Consider the following 20,975-nt stretch of genomic DNA (forward strand, 5'->3'; position numbering starts at 1 on the left):
TTGGCTCATTCTCCTATTGCTAAATTGTCCACCTTATGTGGACCAGGTGATGTCCACCCTCTGCTCATGCCACCATTTTCCCCTGCCATCGTGGAGCTTCCCCTCGAGCCTGTAAGCCAAAATAAACCTTTTTTTCACAAGCTGCTCTTGGTTGGGTGATTTCTACCAGCAACATGAACCTGACTGCAACAGGAAAGAGGTACTGAGGAGTGGGATTGCTGCTAGACACCTGACACCTGACTTGTCTGGCTTTGGCCTTTTGGAGCTGAATTTTATATATATATATGTATGTATGTATGTATGTATGTATGTATGTATGTATGTATAATCTTATTTGAGAGGAAGAGGAAGATATATATAGAGAGAGAGGTAGTGGGCACTCCAGGAACTTGTTGCTGATTTTCAAGAGGAATGTGGAAGGATTTGAAACCTTGGCCTAAGGGATACCTTGCAGTGCTGTAAGTACAGCTTGATGGACTGTTGAAAGACCTAAGAACTATGGACTGTGAGGTTTGGCGTATAGGGTGAGAAAGAACTTTGTCTGGACTGGGCTAGCAGTTTGTGTGAGAAGCTTGCTCTTATGCCCATGTCTTGAGTTGTTGTGCAGGGTTGCTTTGCGTAGAAATGAACTGGTATAAGCAGAGGGATATTGCACAGAAAGAAAAATCTTTGGGTGAATTGCTGCCTGTTCAGCTAAGGTAGAGAGATTACCACCTTTGAGACTGGGCTGACCTGCACTGGGGTAACAGAACGAATATAGTGTCTTTTGAATGGGCCTGAGTGCTCAAGAAATGTCCTGTTCTTCAAAGTCTACTTTATTCCCCCTGGATTAACAAATTGGCACCCTACCTGGTATTGTAGAGTATAGGAAATGCAGGAAAGAGAGGGTCATTGAGTTTGCAACACAGTCTTGTGTTTTGGAAATGGCCATGGGCAATGTGAAGCGGGTTTGCTGGTTGCCTGCACAGAGACCCCATGGGGCCATGAGGATGAACGTGGATTGCAGTGGAGAGCCAGTGGAGATGCCGTGACCATGAGATAGCTGCCAAGGAGAGCTGCCAGCCCCGGTGTTTTCCAGGACTGTGAGTAGCCTAACTGAAGGGGCAGAATTGGAATGCCAGAGACTTGTTGCTGGTTAGAATTATTGGACTTGGAGATTTGTCACTGGCTAGAATTGTTGGACTTGAAGTTATAGACTTCGATGTTTTCCCTGTTTAAATCTTGTGTTGGTTGAGTATTTCTTTGCTATGCCCAATGCCATCTTTAGCAGTGTGAATGTTATTTCTATGCCATTATGGGTCTAGGGATTTTTTGGTATTATGGCTCAATTAAAAGATTTTGGACTATGGGGATGTACGAACATCATTGGAATTGAAAAACACTATGGGGGCTTGGACTGAATGCATTGCATTTTACATCATGGATGGTTAATAGTTTATGGGGGCCAGGGGCAGAATGTGGTGGTTTGATTCATGTGTCCTGCATAAACTTAGGTCTTCTGAATGCTAGATTGGGAATTAATGCCTCCCAGAATAAGTGTACTGTTGGGAGTGAGCTTATGGGTGTTATAGCCAGTTTCCCCTTGCCAGTGTTTGGCACACTCTCCTGTTACTATTGTCCACCTTAAGTGGGCCATGAGGTGATGTCCACCCTCTGCTCTTGCCATCATTTTCCCTGCCATTGTGAAGCTTCCTCTCGAGCCTGAAAGCCAAAATAAACCTCTTTTTCCCACAAGCTGCTCTTGGTTGGGTGATTTCTACCAGCAACGCGAACCTGACTGCTTATAATTTTTTGAAAAATATTTATTTATTGGTGAGAATGGGCATGCTAGAGCATCCAGCCACTGCAAATGAACTCCAGACACATGGGCCACCACCTTGTGCATCTGGCTTACTTGGGTACTGCGGAATTGAACCTGGGTCCTTAGGCTTTGCAGGCAAGAACCTTAACTAAGCCATCTCTCCAGCTCAGACTGTTATATTTAACAAATATACCACTGTGGTTAAAAAAAAATAGAGAGTCTGGTAAGTGTGGGGATAGAATATATGCAAGTCATTTGGCTCAGTTTTGCCGTGAATCCAAAGCTGCTCTTAAAAGTAAAACTACGTTGAGAGGCAGAGGTAGGAGGATCACCATGAGTTCGAGGCCACCCTGAGACTACATGGTGAACTCCAGGTAAGCCTGAGCTAGAGTGAGACCTTGAAAAACCAGTAAATAAATAAATAAAAGCACTTTACAGGTCTGAAAGGACCTATGAGCACATATCGCCACCCAACTTGTAACTGATCATGGTAGCTGCACTGGCATGGCTGTTTACAAATGCTTTAACCTAAATCGCTTAGTACAGTGCCTCAGATGCTATTTTAAAATCTAGTTCTAGCAGTCAGGGAGGGGCACAGTGATTTCTGTGCAAGCATGAAGGCCTGGGACCATGCAAATTTGATTTCCCAGTACTTGCATAAAAAGCTGGGTGTAAACCCTGTCAGGCAGGGCCAAGACCAGACAACTGCTAGCGCTCACTGATCTGTCAGAAAATAACAGCTAAAGGTTGAGAGATTCTTTCTTAAGGAAATATGTGGATGAGTGATGGGGGGTACCCAATGTTCTCCCCGACCTGCCCATGTGCACACCTGTACATCCACACAACCACATACACACACAATACATGTGCCAAAAAATGCAGTTCTAAAGTTTCTGATTTAAAATTCTGTATGTTTAATAGCCTTTCCTGTATTTTAGTTTTTACCTGGTTAATGGTTTTGAATGTAAACATTCGGTCACACATTGTACTTGTCAGTGGCTCAGGTATCATTTGCAGATAATATGGTTGACAGAAATAAGTTGTGGGTTTTCATGATTATGTAAAAAATACGTCAGCCCCTTTATCTCGGAATGGCAGCTGTCCTGTAGTGCTGAAATGAGGTGGGTGTGGGAAGTCCTGAAGAGTTTACAAGCCGTGACCACTTGTGGATTTTCATTAATAAGTTAAAGTAAGGAAACATCATAACTACACTTTAGGATTTTTCCCAGATCTAGACATTTAAACGAGTGTTTCATTTGCAAGGTTTCATTTGATCCTCACAGCTCAGGGAGGGCAGGTGTGATGTCCATTTTCTAGCATGAAAATAAAATACCCCAAGTTTGAGGGTTTTGTCATACAGATAGAAAAATGGCAGGGTCAGACCATACCTAAGTCTAGAGTTCTACCTGTTGGAAAGCACATGCTTCTAGATTGCTGCTGTCTAGATATGCCCAAGATCAAGGAAAATATTCTCAATACTTCTTTAGAACTATAGAGAGACCTGTTAAATTGTGTTTGCAACTTTCTTCCTCTTGCCTGTAATATTGTGTATTCTGCTCACTAATCTAGTCAGGGTTTTTTTCCCCTTCGGAAATTTTTTCCTCTTCGGAAATTTTTTCCTCTTTAAATAGAAAGCTCATGGGTCTGGGGAAATGGCTCAGCAGTTAAAAGTCACTTGTTTTCAAAGCCTGTTGGTCCAGGTTCAATTCCCATGCTACATAAAGCTAGATGGGCATTCATTTGCAGTGTCAAGACACCTTGGCACATGCATGGCCCCCTCCACATGCACATGAGTAATTTTTTTTTTAATCTTTGAAGCAAAAGAAAAAAATAGACTGAACTTGTTTAAAAACATTTAAAAAGCATCTTTTAACTTGCAGATTGCTGAGGCTGTCCACAGAGCAAGAGACTTGAAGACTGGGATGTGTTGGTAGGGATTGATTTTGTTTGTTGGGATAGATGCCAACTGTACTTGAGAGGCACCTTTGTCAAAGAATGCAATGCTGTATGGAGCAGATGCACCTCCCACCATGCTGATGCCTGCAGAAGGGCTGGGACCAGCAGGTTGGTCAAATCATGGGCCATCTATTGTCTAGTCTGTAGCAAACGCTTCCCACTGTCCCACAGATGCAGTATGAGGAATAAAAAATTCAGTATGATTCTACTACAAGAATCAAAACAAAATGTAAGAAATTTCTAATATCCTTAAAAATAAAAGAAAGTACGATTTCTATGAAAAGGAAAAGAGTAAATTAAAAGAATGATGGGGTTGGAGAGATAGCTTAGCTTTTAAGGCACTTGACTGCAAAGCCTAAGGACCCAGGTTCCATTCTCCAGGTCCCACACAAGCCAGATGCACAAGGTAGTGCATGTGTCTGGAGTTTGCTTGCGGTGGCTAGAGGCCCTGACTGCCCATTCTGTCTTTATCCCTGTCTCAAATGACAAACAAACAACATTCAACAACAACAACAACAAATCCTGGAAAAAAAAGAAAAACAAAAGATGCCATGGTGCAGGATACTGAGAAGAGTCAAGGGCCAGGTGTGGTAGTGCATGCCTTTAGTCCCAGTGCCTGGAAGGATGAGGTAGATGGCACACCTTGAGTTCAAGACCAGCCATTGAGTTCAAGCACACCCATTCTCTCTTCTCTCTACCTCACTATTCCTGAATCACTCTCTCAAATAAAAAAAAATAAAATATTTTTTAAAAAAATATAGGGACACACATTGGATTCACTAATTTATATCACTGGAGAGATACATTTCTAGAGTGAGGTAATTCTGTTCCCCCCACTATATGTGTGTGTGTGTGTGTGTGTGTGTATCCAAGTAGAAAAATTGAACCTACCAGAGAATAAAAATTAGGTTGGTCCAGACTTCTGTTGTAATGCCAGATGGTAACTGCAGAGCTTTTCAAAGCAAGTGTGACCTGAACAGTACTCTGTCACTTCCCAGACCTGAGGCAAGAGAAGGAACCAGCAAAGCAGCAGCTAAGGAAAGTCACATACAGCAGGGGCAGATCAGGTTGTACAAGTTGAGTTTGTGTTCAAACTGAGCAAGAGATGACCACCTGTTTTATTTTTACCATGATTTCAAAATTCTCAAGTTCTTAATTTTGACATGATTCCTCTGTACCTAGAATGTGTTCTTAAGTACTTTTGTGAATGTGTACATAAATAAGAACATATATTTGAGACTCCTCACATTTGAGAATGCTCACCCAGCCAGCATCTTCTGTACACCTTAGTCTCTTAAGTTGTGCATCCTCAGCATGTGGCATACAATAAGGTATCAATATACACCACAGATGTCCCTAGGACATACACCAAAGGGGACCTTGTATGCAACTTATAAGGGTATCTGCACTGGCCCAAGTCCTTGATTTATTTTCTTCATCAAATTTGGACTCTAACTAAAAAAATGATGTGAATAAAATTACAGGTTGAAAAGTTTGATTTTATTTCAAAATGATAAATAAACCAAGGCATAGTTCTGGCTATGTTCTACTTCAGAAAGGCTTGTGAGGTTAGAGGAACAGTTCAGTGAGGGCTCCAGTCAGACCCAGAAGGATGCCAATCAAACCTGTGACTGGCAGAGACAGACTCTTTGTTCTTCAGAGGTTTGTAAAAGCTCTCCACCCTAATTTCTCAGTATGATAAAAAGTAAAAAGCAATTCTACTCTGTTATTTTCCCCTTGAAAATGTTTTTTTTTTTTTCTTAAACTGGAAAACAGGACTACTTGTTATCTTGACTTGACTTCTTTTTATGAGCATAGTAGTTCTATGTCAACTGACTTGAGATTAGAGCAGGTCTCAGTGATTTGGAGAGGTCACTGAGGCTCACATAAATAGGTACTCACGTTCATTTTATCACTGCTACACAGAACAATAAAAGCATCTATGTAAATCCTAAGTACAGCAGGAGCAGTCCATACATATCTGATATGCTTCCACACAAGGTATCAGAAAACAATTAAAAACAGAGAAATTTGTAGGGAAGGGCTGTTAATTTACTTTGGGTAAAAACCATGAAGCTATATACTGGCCCACAGTTAGGTCTTTTTTTTTTCTTTTCTTTTAACTCAGTTTAAATGCATCATGGCTTTTTATTAAAATCCTTAAATCTCTCGGGATTTATGGCATATAAGATTGCATTAAAATTTTTTTCCTCATTAACAAATTTCATTAAAGTTTTTAAAAATTCCGACATTTCCCTTGACTATTAAGTTGAAGCCTGAGCTATGTCTTGTGAAATGAACCTAATTTTCCAAGTGACAGGGACGCCTGAGTGGCCATTAGAGAGCCGCATATCCTTCCCTCATGATTCCTGCTGGGTCCTCTTCGCTGAGGCTTTTCCCTGAGTCATATATTTACTGGAAAGGCTACCTAGAGAAGGGGGAAAAACAAAATCCAACATAAATAAAACATGCCTCACTTTTATCAAAAAGCCATAGAATTACTTCTTTTTAATCATTCACTAAACCTGGTCGTACTAGGAATGATCACTGGTTCTGAATCAAGTAACTGGGCAGCTATAAAAAAATATGTATGACATGTTCTAAACATTTCTTTCTGAACAAATGCAAGTTGTAAGGGAGAAATGCTGTACTGTTCCCTCATGTCCACTGATCCATGTTGGTACAGGGCCAGGCAGACATAGCTCTTCTGACCTGCAACCAAATACACAGCAAAGAATTCTGTGGCTAGCAATAGGTATCTCCCATCATTACTCTGCAGATATCACAGTGTGGATGGTGACACTTGTGACGTATTCATATAAAAAGAACATAGAAATGTATTACATTTATAGGTAAGGGCAGGAATGGGAACTGTAAATTAAACCATACCTCAGGATAGTTACTGAATTTTGTTCTGAGTTCTGAACAAATAAATCATGAAACAAGAGATTTAAGAAATTCCTAAGAGATTGCATTAACAAAGTACGACTAGTACATGATATAGGCTACATTTGAAACTAATGTGGAAAAAGTAGATTGTAGATGATTCTTTTCTTAAAATTATTTATTTGCAAGGAGAGAAAGCACAAGCATCAGAGCTTCTAGCCACTGCAGTCTAACTCCAGACACATGCATCACTTTGTGCATCTGGCTTTATGTGGGTACTGGGGAATAGAACCTCGGTTGGGTCATTAGTTATTAGGCTTCAGAGGCAAGTGCCGTAACTACTGACCCATTTCTCTAGCCCCTGATTCTTACCATATTCTGTCATTTAAGTGTAAAAATTCACCAAAGATACATAAAGTTTTAGGGAAAAAAAGGAAAAAAAGATTTCAGCTTATAATAATAATACCTCCAGACTGACAGAGGAAATGGGCCTGGGTATGGTAGTCAAAAGGTACTTGTGGAGTCGGGTGTGGTGGTGCACTAATCCCAGCACTCGGGAGGCAGAGGTAGGAGGATTGCCGTGAGCTCAAGGCCACCCTGAGACTACATAGTGAATTCCAGGTCAGCCTAGGCTACATTGAGACCCTATCTCAGGGAAGAAAAAAAAAAAAAGTACTTGTGAGCTGGAGAAATGGCTCAGTGGTTAAGTGAGCTTCCTGTACAAGCATTAGGGCCTGAGACCTCTGAGTTTGATTGTTTAGGATCCCATGTAAATAGTTTGGGTGTGGTCACCTGTGACTTTAACTCCAGTTGCAAGGGTTACCTATAAAAATCCCTAAATCTAGTTGAGTGTGGTAGCATATGCCTTTAGTCCCAGTACTCAGGAGGCAGAAGTAGAAGGATCACTATGAGTTTGAGGCCAGCCTGAGAGAACATAGTGAATTCCAGGTTAGCCTAGTCTACAGTGAGACCCTATCTTGAAAAAAATGATCCCTAAGTCGAAATATAACAACATGTAAAAATTTAAAATAGAGCTGGGCAATCGTTTAAAGCTCTTGCTTGCAAATTCTAGGGGCGTAGATTTGATTCCCCAGAATCCATGTAAAATCAGATGTTCAACATGGCGCATGTGTCTGCAGCAAAGATAGCAGGGAATCACCTGGGCAGGGGTGTGTTGTGGAGGACAGCAAACTCTTGTATGAGTAAAAGACTCCCGTTCAAATAACACTGGGTGGAGGAGGCTGGGGATATGCATAAAGCTGAACACAAAGTGCTGCCAGTGTCTGCACTTGTTTGCAGCAGCAAAAGATCCTGGTGGGTCCATAAACATACACGTTTATTATACTTTTTAACCTGTCATACTTTAAGGAGAGAATTTGTCTTGACATAATTAAGCAAACATACAAATATTCACTGCAGTATCATATAAATAAGTGTCTTCAAATTTGGTTCACATGTTCCTGTACACAGGGCTTGTGGGCAAAGCATTACTTTAAGAGTCCATTTTGTGCCTGAGAATACTTGTTTTTTTTTTTTTTTAAACTGTGGTTTAGTTTTCAAGAATCATGATACATTGCCTTTCCAGCACTCCCTTCATAATTAATCTTCTTCCAGTTTACAAAATTTACATATGCATGTGTGACAGTTCATCTTACTGTTGACTGGAATTAGAGGTATGTTTATAAGGGAGTTTCTAGAGTTTAACTGAGAAGGAAGGCCCAAGCATAAACATGGATGTCAATATCCCATGGGGCTAGAATACATAAAAGGAGCAATAACAGTCACCTCTCTCTGCTTTCTGACTTGAGGGTACAATGTGACTAGCTGGCTTTGTCTCCTACTACCATGCCTTACCCACCATGATGGACTGAAGCCCCTCAAACCATGAATCCAAACAAAAAATCTGAGTTGGGCTTGGTGGCACAAGCCTTTAACCCTAACATTAGGGAGGCTGCAGACAGAGGTAGGAGGAACACTGTCCATTTAAGGCCAGCCTGAGCCTACAGAGTGAGTTCTAGGTCAGCCTGGACTAGACTTAAGACCCTACCAAGAGGAAAGGGGAGAAGAGGGGAGGGGAAGGGAGGGAAGGAAAAAAAAAAAAAGAAAGAAAGAAAGAAAAAGGAAGAGGGAAAGGAAAGGAAGGGAAGGGAGAAAAATAAACCAGGCATGGTGGCACATGCCTTTAATCCCAGCACTTGGGAGGCAGAGGTAGGAGGATCACCTGAGACTACATAGTGAATTCCAGGTCAGCCTATGCTAGAGTGAAACCTTACCTCGAAAAAACAAAAAAGAAAAAAAAAAATCAAAGAAAGAAAAGCAGTGAGCACAATGTCTTAATCATGTGAATTTTACTGTCAGACACTTTCCACAGGTTAAAAAAAAACAAAAAACACCTGGCCTCTTATAGTTTGCATAGACTCTTTGAATACAGGAATCTGAAAATTTATTTAAAAATTGCTTTGTGATCATGTTCCTACAATGAAAACTGAGCAATGAAGTTTTTCCAGATTTACTTATTTATTTAAGAGAGGGAAAGAGGGAGACAGAGAAAGGGAGAGAATGGGTGCTCTAGGGCCTCCAGTCACTGCAAATGAACTCCAGAAGCATGTGCCACCTGGTAAATCTGCTTATGTGGGTCCTGGGGAATTGAACTGAGGTCCTTTGGCTTTGAAGGCAAATGCCCTAACTGCTAAGCCATCTCTCCAGCCCCGAATTTTCTTTTTTCTTTCTTTCTTTCTTTCTTTTTTTTGTAGAGATAGGGTTTCACTGTAGCCCAGGCTGATCTGGAATTCACTAGTTAGTCTCAGGGTGGCCTTGACTCATGGCAATCTTCCTACTTCTGCCTTACGAGTGTTGAGATTAAAGGCGTGTGGCACCATGCCCAACTTCAAATTTTCTTAACACTATAAATCTTATGGCAAGCCAGGAAATGCATATATCTGTGATAAAAATGTGAATGTCTCTAACAAAAGTCCCTTCAATGATACATTATATGACTTGGGAGCACATAATTAAGAATGCATTAAAATAACTGAATGGTACTATTACAATAATACACCTTCCATTTTCAAACTTTTGCTGTATTTCTACTACTTGTAATTTATTGTCATATAGATTACTGGATTTCTCAATGTTTGACAGCTATAAATTTTAAAAGGAATAGAAATGATAAGGAACACTTTCACACAGAAAGTAATGTGGATAAAAATATACATAAATGCAAGAGGAATTATCCCATTAGTGAGTAAACATAAAAATAATTCTAGCCAAGTTTGTAACATTTTGATCAATTATATATTCTAATAATGGTAAAAGCTTAAGGTAGAAGGAATTTATAGCTCGAGACTTAGTAAAATGCTTTAAACCCCATTTATATAAATATTTTTGTTGTAGTTAGTAGAAAGTATAAATGAGTAATGATATATTCTATCTGCCTCTTTCCCTCTCTCTCAAATAAAATAAATGAAAAACAAACAAACAAACAAAAAGAAGTATATTAGGGCCAGGTATGGTGGCACATGCCTTTCCAGCTCTTGAGAGGCTGAGGTAAAAGAATCACTGTAACTTTGGGGTCAGCCTGAGACTAACTACTGAATTCCAGGTCAGCCTGGGTTAGAGCAAGACCCTACCTCAAAAATAAATAAAGAAGTGACCTGTGTATTAAAAATGACATATTTATTAAAATAAACTATGTCCGGGCTACAGAGATTGCTTAGTGGTTAAGCACTTGCTTGTGAAGCTTAAGGACCCTGGTACGAGGCTCAATTCCCCAGGACCCACGTAAGCCAAATGCACAAGGGGGAGAATGCATGTGAAGTTTGTTTCCAGTGGATGGTGGCCCTGGAGTGCCCATTCTCTCTCTCTGCCTCTTTCTTTCTGTCTTTCACTCGCAAATAAATTAATAAAAATTAAAAATAATTAAAAATAAACTATGTCCATTGATTAATATATATTATATTGCTATTTACAAGACTATTTCTAGTATTTTGAATTTATTGTACATAAAGACTACAGTTTTTTTTTCATTTTATAAAATAAGCAAACTTATCATTTCTGCTCCGTGATAAAAGCTATAAGAATATAAACCAAGAAGGGAAAAAAATACCAGCTAGTCTCTTATAAAATCCATAATTTTTAAGATTTCAAGTCATGAACTTAAAATGGAATGAGACCATGATAGTGTTTGAAAGTAATTATTTTTGAAAAAAATGAGGGAGTAATTGTTTTGACATTCTCAAGCCATATAATTTGTGTACAAATCATAATAATTAGCTTAATATAAAATCTTTTTGCAAATGCTACTGCACTCTCTAAATAGTCTTGTTTAAAAATATCCATTATGCCAGGCATGGTGGTGCACACCTTTAATCCTAGCACTCGGGAGGCAGAGGTAGGAGGATTGCTGTGAGTTCGAGGCCACCCTGAGACTCCATAGCAAATTCCACGTCAGCCTGGACTAGAGTGAGACCCTACCTCAAAAAACAAAAAAATAAAATAAAATAAAATATCCATTATGGACCTGGTGGCTCACATCTATAATCCCAGCTGGGCTGAGTTAGGAAGATTACCATGAGTTCATGGCTAGCCTGGACTACATAATGAGTTCCACGTCAGCCTGAGGTCAAGTGAGACCCTGCCTCAAAAAACCAAAATGTTCATTATGCATTTGCCTTGTGAGCAAGAAGAAATCATGGCAACAATGTAAGCAACTTTCTGTTAGCAGTAATCTGAGAAGAGATGGGTCAGATACTCTTGAAGTGTTACCTGTCATTAATCTTTACCAGTTTGTGTAGTGTTAGCCCCAATTTATGGGTAAGGAAATCAAGATACTATAACACAGAAGTAGTTGAGCCAGACTCCAAAGCTCCGTAGAAGTCCTCAGTCTTCTTTACATCTAAGAAGCTGCACTAGCTGTGTAAAAGTGAGGGAAGAGGAGGAACAGCAAGGAAACATGAACATTTCATCGGCTCTCTTGTTTGCAAGTTAGGAACTAGATGCAGCTAGTGAAAGGATGGGAACAGCGATCAGTGAAGAAAAGAAAACCTGACTGAGGCACACAATTAATGCTTAATCTCCTCAGTACCTCCAAGAAAAAAAAAGTAGTGTGACACTCTCTCCAGCCTCACGACACCAGATTTGTTAAGACACCTAAAGCCTAAAGAAACTACTGCCCAAAGCCAACACAGCTAATATGTAAGGATAGAGGCTGGCCGTGTCAACATGGGCTCTCTAAGAAAACTACCAGTGGGTTAAGGACTGAATCCTTGGGTCTATGGAAAGGAAGGGAGTAGGGGGACTGATTCTTCTTACAACCAAAACATAGCTCACATTTTGACAACACATTTTAAGTAAACATATGACCGGTCAGTCTGACAGCCACCACACACTTATGTGAGGAGTTAATTTACTGGAAAGAACATAACTCAGCCATCTATATTTTCTTTTCTAAAATTCTAAAGAAATTCCTCATAGTAAAATTAAATTAGGAAGCTTTCCAGTTGCTCAAAAGATTTATAAATATGTTTACTCTCTTTTTTGGTTTTTGGTCTTGCTCTAGCACAGACTGACCTGAAATTCACTATGTAGTCTCTGGAGCTCAAGTATGCCTCCCGAGTGCTGGGATTAAAGGTATGCACCACCACACCCAGCTGCTTTATAAATATTTTTAATACTTAATATATATTATTCTCCTGAAATTTTTACCCAAGAGAAACCCTAAATAACTGCTGATTGGTCATAATATTAAATCTAGAATGTATATTTTTCTTTTTTCATTTTGGTTTTTCAAGATAGGGTTTTATTCTATTCTCAGGCTGACCTGGAATTCATTATATAGTCTCAGAGTGGCCGCAAACTCATGGCAATCATCCTACCTGTCTCCTGAGTGCTGGGATTAAAGTCATGTGCAACCACGCCCAGCCTCTTTTTAGTTTTTTAAGGTGGGGTTTTGCTCTAGTTCAGGCTGACTTGGAATTCACCATGTAGTCTCATGGTGGCCTCAAACTCATGGCAATCCTCCTACCTCTGCCTCTTGAGTGCTGGGATTAAAGGCGTATTCAACCATGCTCAGCTAAAAATATTTTTAGGGATGGAGAGATGGCTTAGCAGTTAAGGCACTCGCCTGTGAAGCCTTAGGACCAATGTTCGACTCTCCAGATCCCACATAAGCCAGATGCACAAAGGTGAGCCAAGTGAAAGGTTGCACATGACCACTAGGTGGTACAAGTGTCTGGAGTTTGATTCCAGTGGCTGAGGCCCTGGCACACCAATTCTCTTTCTTTCTCCCTTACTTTATCTAAAAAATAAAAATACATAATTAAAAATATTTTTATTTTTATTTATCTGAGAAAGTGAGAAAGAGACAGAGAGAGAGAAAAAGAATGGGCACTCCAGCTGGTGCATACAAATGCCAGATGCATGTGCCTCTTTGTGCATCTGGCTTATGTGGATCCTGGGGATTGAACCTGGGAATTTTGTCACAATTGTATAAATGTTTAAAATTATTAGAAAAGCTGGATGTGGTGATGCACACCTTTAATCCCAGCACTCAGGAGGCAGAGGTAAGAGGATCCCCATGAGTTTGAGGCCACCCTGAGACTACACAGTGAATTCCAGGTCAGCCTGGGCTAGAGTGAGACCCTACCTCAACAACAACAGCAACAAAAGGATATGTAAAACATTCAGCAGGAGTAGTGCTGACGTGCACACGTGGTGACACCCACAGGAATAATGTATAAGTGCTCTCACCCCCATCATGGTAATACACTCATATAGCCAGGTGCTATTCCCACTGCTTGCACATGGAATTCTCAAACTTCCTACCAGCCCATTTCTATATATATGAGAGGAGAGGGAGAGAGAATAGGCATACCAGGGCCTCCAGCCACTGCAAACAAACTCCAGACTCATGTGCCCCTTGTGAATGTGGCTTACATGGGTACTGGGACACTGAACCTGGGTTTTTAGGCTTCACAGGCAAGCGCCTTTCCCTACGGTGGCCAAGAAATCTGATGTGATCTGCAATCTCAGCAGCTAACAACAATGCCAAGACAGAGCTAAGACTTCTCACTTTTAACACGGGCAGTTCTCCAACCTAAAAGTAAACACTTTACAATAAAATGCCAATAGTGCATAAATGCAAGACATAGAGGTCCCTCAACCCACCATCTGCCTGCCATTTTTGGGATCGGTCTCTATATCCTATTCTTTCTCAGGTATTTGGGAGATTTTGCCCTGATTTTGTCATTCTGTGGAAAGTCTGGAAACATTATAAGCATATTTGTGTGTCTGTGAAGCCGGAAATGTAAAAACATCCTAACTTCCTATGCAATTCTTCCATTTGGACTTCGTTTTCCACTGCCCATCTTGACTAAGGGTATCATTTGAGGTCACAGCTGTAGACTTCTGGCAGGAGCGGAATGCTGTTCAAAGGACACTTCACAGGAATATGATGCTGGAGAACTACAATGGCCTGCTGTGCTTGGGGCGCAGCATGTGCAGGTCTGAGTTGCTCTGCAAGATGGACCATGGATTGGGACCACAGAGGGTAGCAGAAGCCTCAGTCTGGAGCGTCCAGGTCAGAGACTGTGTACTGAACAAGGGAGGCCAGCAAGAAGATTGCTCATCAATACTGGTCATATGGAGCAGTTTTCACCAACTTTCATCCAAATCCAGTCCTGAAGACAGATGCTCTTATACACCAGACATTTCACTTCTACAGTTTCAGAAGAGGGTTGCCCATGTCAACCCATCTCCTTGATTTTGCTGAAGTGTATTTTGTTAGATTTAATTAAATCCACATTTAGAACTTAAAAAAAAAAAAGCTGAGCATAGAGAGCAGGAAGATGTGACTCTGTGGGTAGAGTGCCTACCAATATGCATAAAACACTTCATTTAATACCTAGCACTGCATGAAACTGCATTGGTGACACATGCCTAAAACCCAGCACTTGGGAGGTGCAGGCAGGAAGATCAGAAGTTCACAGTCTCAACTACATAGTAAGTACAAAGCCATCTAGAGCTACATGAGATGCTGTTTTGTGGTGGTCTTATTTATTTTGGTTTTTTGAGGTAGAGTTTCACTTTCTAGTCCAGGCTGACCTGGAATTCACTATGTAGTCTCAGGATGGCCTCAAACTCATGGTGATCCTCCTACCTCTGCCTCCCAAGTGGTAGGATAACAGGCATGCACCACCATGCCCGGCTGGTACTTTTTTATTAAAAAACAAAACAAAAAAACAAAAAGCTGAGCATAGAATATGCAGACCTTCCTTAATCCATGGGATGAATTTCAATGGATGTCGGATGACAGTACTACATTTCATTTATGTTATATTTATTTCTATATAACTATACCTTTGATAAAGTTTATAAGAAAAAAATATAATAACTAATAATTGTAACAGTATAATAAAGGTTATATGACTGTGGTCTCTAAAACATATTGTACTATATTGTACTGTATTCTTAAACACTGTTTGGCTCCAAGTAACTGAGGCCACAGGAAATAAAACCATGGAAGGAAGGACAGTGTGTGGCATGAATAAGGGTGACAGTATATGGCATAAAAGAGACACTCACTGTGCCATGAATAAGTGGGACTCTGTATATACACTGCTTTACATAACATACATGAAGAATTAAGATTTCACAAAGTCTATCTTTCTTATGAACTATGCAGTCATTCAAAAAGGTCTACTCTATAAGCTTCATTTCCCTTCTCTAGCCCTACTTTTACTGGGCAAAGACTGACCAAGAAAGAAACTGGTCAACAAAGTTATTGAAGATGGCCAAGACTGTTTTTATATACCATTTAAACATGCTGGAAAAGTTATTAGTAAGAAGTCACTTTCTTGTTTTCCCTATCTGAATTTTATTCTTTCACTTTATTTTTTATTTTTTGGTGTTTTGAGGTATGATTTCACTCTAGCCCAGTCTGGTCTGGAACTTACTATGTTGTCTCCGGCTGGCTTCAAACTTAAGTGATCCTTCTACCTCTACCTACTGAGTGCTGGGATTAAAGAGGTGCACCACCATGCTTGGCTATTCTTTCACTTTCAACAGTCAAAAGTCACCTGCAATGCCAGGAAAGGCCTCTGGATCCTCATGGTTGTCCATTCACGCAGCATACTTCCAAAAGCCTGGGTTGTGGCCAGGGCTGTGGCCTTTGCACCAAAGTCTAATCTAGTCTGGCCACAGTTCCTGTTCACATAGCTTTTAGCCTCACTGCAGTTTCTAGTTTCTTCACACAAAAGAAAAATCTTTTCTTTAAGGTTTTCACTGACTGCCATAATGCCAAATTCAATATTTAATCTGGTCTACACGCATCAGCACTCCAAGCAACCACTCACACACTTTCTTCTTGTGTACTCTTGACACCTAACCCAGCTCCTTCCCTTTCCTCTGTCCTTTTTCTGCTTGTGTTCCAGACTCTAAGTACTCTTCCTTTTTCCACTTGCTCAGTGATCTTCCTCAGACACAGGGCTTGACATGCTGTCTGCACACTGATGCTGCTCACAGCCTAGACTAGAAGTCAGGCTCACAGATCCAGCTGGCCACTGGATATCTCTGCCCAGGAATTCCATGGCTGCCACACACTTAGGAGTGTAAGATGGACCTTTCTCTCCCCTAAGTCTTCCCCAGCATAGTAAGATTGACCTCTGTTCTTGCAATACTCAGGACAGACTGTGGCATCTCAGGAAATACCTTTTGTCTTATACATTCTCACCCAAGCCATCAAATTGGGTTGGTGTTACCTTCAGAATATCCAGAACCTGAACTCTCTTACTTCCTCTACCATCTCCCAGTCTGACATCATCTTACCTGAAAAACTTTTGTAATCTCCTACTTTGTTTCCACCCTAGCTACCCCAGAAGCCATTAACGAGCCTGTTAAAACAAGCTAAAAGTGTAGTTTCATATCTCACTTTCAAAAAAAAAAAAAAAATCTAGTCCCTCTGTGGAAGTCGTTTCTGAAACCAGATCAGACCCATCAACTGTCTAATGTCACCACCTACGTCCTCTTTCCTTCCTCATGCCACTTCTGCCATAGGGAGGATGCAAAATAAGGAGAGTTGTTCCCACAACACTAATTAATTTTCCCCTGGTCTGTTGCTTTGTTTCATTTTATTCTTGTCTTAAATGTTATTTTTCAGAGAGGCAACTTTCATGTGCAACACTGTCCTGCCCTTTCCTTGTTTCTTATTTCCTCAAAGCATCTGTTGCCATGATTATTCTGTGAATTTACTATTTCTCCTTATTGTCTATGGCTTCTGACAACAAAGTAGAGTGAAGAGAGGAGGGGCTTTGCTATTCATTGTTGGACATTCAGTGTTGAGTCCAGTGCCAGGAAGTTAGGAAGAGACTCAATATTCATTGAAGTGATAAAGAAGTGAAATAGCTGAGAGGCAGAGTGGTGAGTTACTTTCTGTCCTTATTTTGGAGCAAAGGCTAACAGTCTGCAGGAGAATACCCTGCTGGCAAGACAGCGGCAGGAGAGGAGCATACACTCAAGGATGATGACAGCTCCTCCTCAGCGGTGGTAGAAAAGTCACACAGGCCTGCCCTACCCAATGAAGAACAGGACTGAGGAAGTAAAGGTTGAGGCAGCACATTTTAAGTTCCCTGGAGGGAGTCTAATGCCCCATTCCTATTAAAACCACTTGTTAAAGGAAGACTCTCAAAAGGCATGTGGTAAAATATGCAGTAAATAAAATATCACACATTTGTTTGTCTTAAAACCACATACCTGACTGGGGACTCAAAAATATGGTTGTTTTTTGTTTCTTTATGTCTTCATGTAAAAACACTGCCTAAAAAAATGAAATAGATGGTTTAAAACGCCGGAAGGAGCATGAGAAACAGTGCAAACCACATCCAAGGAGAGCTGAGCTAGGCACTGAGTGGCAGGACTCTGCAAGTTAGTTGGAAAGACAGACACAGGAGCATTTCAGTGAGGTCCTAGGGTCCAGGGCCAGCAAGCCCACCACACAGCCCAAGAGGAGGCACAGGGGGAGAGCAAGATAGGTTAGGCAGGAGGGCCCAGCACCGAGCTGCAAACACTCCAGAAGACTGATAAATAAACAGGACAGGGAAGCTCCCTTATCAGTTTTGAACTGGGTTTACCTGAACAAAGGTACCACCGGGTCTCAAAGGGGTAGGTGGGAAAGGGGATCCAGGCTCACAATTAGACTTAGACATACCTAGAGAAAGAAAGCAGTACTTTTCGTTCCTACTTTAAACTACAAGCAGTAGCCTTGTTGTCAGACTTTCTTTTTATTTATTTATTTAGTTTTGTTTTGAAGTGGGGTCTCAGTCTAGGCCAGGCTGACCTGGATCTTACTCTGTAACCCAACTAGCCTCAAACTCACTGCAATCCTCCTACCTCAGCCTGAGTGCTCAAATTAAAGGCGTGCACTACCGTGCTTAGGTCCATTCTCAGACTTTCTAAGATATGCCAGTTAACTTCATAGAAGCTCCATCAGAGAGGACATTGTGTGAATAAAAGAAGACCCTTAAACAAGAGGATGTGGCATAATTTTTTAGACTGGAAGAGGCTGATTATGTTTTATTACTAAAAAGAATTTGTCCTGCTCTAGCCTGATGCCTATCTTCCTATCTTACTGTAGATTATGATGCTGCTGCTTTAATGTGCAAGTATCGCACTGTGAAGGAACTATGTTTCTAGACCTGAGCTTTTCCTCAGATCTAACCCTTCTACCACCCAGTATCCCTTTCTGATTTGCTATTGTCCTGTAAGGCTACCAGGATCATTGCTCTTACAGTCTTGAGATCTAAGTGGGGAATAACTTGCTACTAGATAGAAGAAACCCTCCAGATAAGAGAGCTTCATCCCTTTGTTCTTATTGAGATAATAATAATAATCTACTTCACACTGGCTGTATACACAGACCTCAGTGTTCTTACCAGGGGTAGCCTACCAAAATAATTTCAAAACTATGTTAAATTTTATCTATACTAGAAACTGGAACAGTTGACATCATCACATTTAATGAGGCTATTGGTTAGGGTGAGATTTTCTGCAGCTATATTTTAACTGTAGCTAAAGTAGTACCTGACCCTTCAAAATATTCAATGAGTGTTAGTAAACATCATTACTTTCATTTCTTGAAATTACATTTTCCTTTTGTAAAACAAAATCAAGGCAAATATCAGGGCAAAATTGTTGTGTTCCAAGATTAATAATTAGGCCATGTGAGTTAGTCAAAGTGGTATCATTCAAAAATATTTCAGTTTTATTTAGAAGCAGATAAAAATGTTTAATTTATTTTCATATAAAGTTCTGTTTTGTTTTTAAAGGGATGAGTCAGGTGTGATAACCTTCACCTGTAATCCCAGAACCTGGGAGAATGAAGCAGAACTGTGACTTTGAAGCCACCTTGGGCTACGAAGTGAGACTGTCTCTTTTTTTTAAAAAAGGAAGATCTAAAAATTGTCTGTCTTAAAAATTAAAATGATCTGCATGCATTGCTGAGTATGATATCAGAAAGTAGAAGAAGGATTAGTGCCCTAAAGGCACTGGAGAATTTTAAGGAGATTGTTAAAGCAGCCCTTACTTTTTAAAAATACTGTCCTAAAACATAAACAATTAATGATGGAAACAGTGGTAATAAAAATTTCTTGTCTATGCTTACGAAGTTTCACCTGATGTCAACAGGTTTATTCTATGCACCAAAGTAAGTACATAAACTGCTTTGTAAATCATACTTATTACACATACTCAAGGTACCCCAATTGTCTTAGTAATCTGTTACAAAGATGCCCACCATAGACACTTAACCCATTCAGTAACAATGATCAACTTATATCCAGTGACATTTGTGGGTGAGGCTGGCTTGTTGTTTGGTTGAGCAGGGCTGTGCTATGTTGCCCAGGCAGGTCTCCACCTCCTGGCCTCAAGAGTTCTTCTTTGCCTTCGCCTCCCAAGTTGCTGGGACACCACTGCACTCAGCTCAGATTTGTGTGTGACTATGAATGGTGCAATGGCAACAGATTTTTTTCCTCATCCTAAAAATGATCATGATCATTGACAGAAAGTTATTTAAGTGATATGATCTAAGACAAAGTCTTCCAAACTTCATGTTTCCTTCTATTCTCTTCTCTACTCGCCTGCTTGGGAGTATGAGTGGCTCTCCTGTACACAGCGTGGAGTGCTGAGGTAGCTGTGGCATTGCCTTCCCTATGGACTAGGTAGGCTTTGATTTCAGAAGTGCACATACTGAGCAGCAAAGCTCTAGTTATGCTTATTTTCTGGTTAGCCAGACTACATGTGCAGGTCTTGGGGATGAACAGACTTTCATCTCATTTATAGTCCTATATGCCTAAATAAACCCAGGAATAAGCAGTTAAGATGTACAGAGGATCACAATTAAAGGTGTGTGCAGGGGGTTGATTTCAATTCCTCAAGACACAGTCTTCTTTGAGTAAATATATTTCTTAAAGAAACAAATATAAAATAGGACAGAACTCTAAAAAGGAGATTTTCCCTGAGATGTCAGCACATCTCTGTGTCTGGACAGGCATCCATACCTGGAGAGCCTTTAAACTGTGGGCATTCCTTTTTAATATGTCCTTCTCTTCCACAGATGAAACATCGTTTCTCTCTTAAGTCTCTGTCATCCTGCCTCTTCCATTTTTCCACTGGGGTCCTGAGACTCTTCTCTGCCCCCAGGTTGACAGGGGCCCTCCCGGGCCTTGCTCTCAGAGCTGCGCACTGCACAGCCATATCTTCTTTTGTTGATACCTCCCTTTCTGTGAACTTGTTTTGAATTTCTTTGTCTTCTTTGCTTCTTTTTTCCTTGTTCTCAGGGTATCTTTGGTTTAGGGCATCTTCCTGATCTCGCCGTCGCCTCACTCTGTAGAAGATAGAATACTATTAGGAAAAAGGTCTAAACAGAAAATTAACAAAATATCAAATGTATCTGTTTAGAGATAATTGGGAACAGGAAATATTAAAAGTTAAACCAGTAATTCAACACTTAAGCCGCCTTCTCTTCCCAAAAGCTACTGTCACTCCTCATGATCTATAGTCCAGAATCCTCTGTGGAGACTCCACTCCAGATGCTCAGGTTCCATATGGAAACCTGAACACATACAGAACCAACACATACCCGCCTGTACACTTTAAAATCTCTCATAGTTGTTATGTGGTACTGTGCAGGGAAAAACAAGAAAACCAAGGATATATGTTCAACAAAGACACAATGTTTATTTTCTAAATATTTTTATCTGCAGTTGGTTGAATCTCTAAATGTGGGAATTTCTCAGGGACTGATGTTTAGTAAAGCCTCTTCCCATTTCCAAGGCTGCTCCAG

General features: G+C 40.5%; 1 protein-coding gene across 5 annotated transcripts in view; it reads right to left on the minus strand.

The window, feature by feature from the left end:
* Positions 1 to 4,527: 4,527 nt before the first annotated feature.
* The window catches only part of Tut7 (terminal uridylyl transferase 7), an 88,835-nt gene continuing 72,387 nt past the window's right edge, over positions 4,528 to 20,975 (minus strand). For 3 of the 5 annotated variants that reach the window (XM_045142523.1, XM_045142525.1, XM_045142524.1), the window contains exons 26-29: positions 20,191 to 20,516; positions 17,767 to 17,843; positions 17,390 to 17,453; positions 4,528 to 6,185 (exon numbers count right to left, since the gene is read on the minus strand). In XM_045142523.1, the coding sequence (XP_044998458.1) occupies positions 6,118 to 6,185; positions 17,390 to 17,453; positions 17,767 to 17,843; positions 20,191 to 20,516 (535 nt within the window). In that variant the 3' untranslated portion in view covers positions 4,528 to 6,117. The remainder of the gene's footprint in view (positions 6,186 to 17,389; positions 17,454 to 17,766; positions 17,844 to 20,190; positions 20,517 to 20,975) is intronic. The other 2 variants (XM_045142526.1, XM_004672342.2) reach the window with 2 other exon arrangements.

This window comes from Jaculus jaculus, chromosome 2, assembly GCF_020740685.1.
Source record: "Jaculus jaculus isolate mJacJac1 chromosome 2, mJacJac1.mat.Y.cur, whole genome shotgun sequence".
Taxonomy (NCBI): domain Eukaryota; kingdom Metazoa; phylum Chordata; class Mammalia; order Rodentia; family Dipodidae; genus Jaculus; species Jaculus jaculus.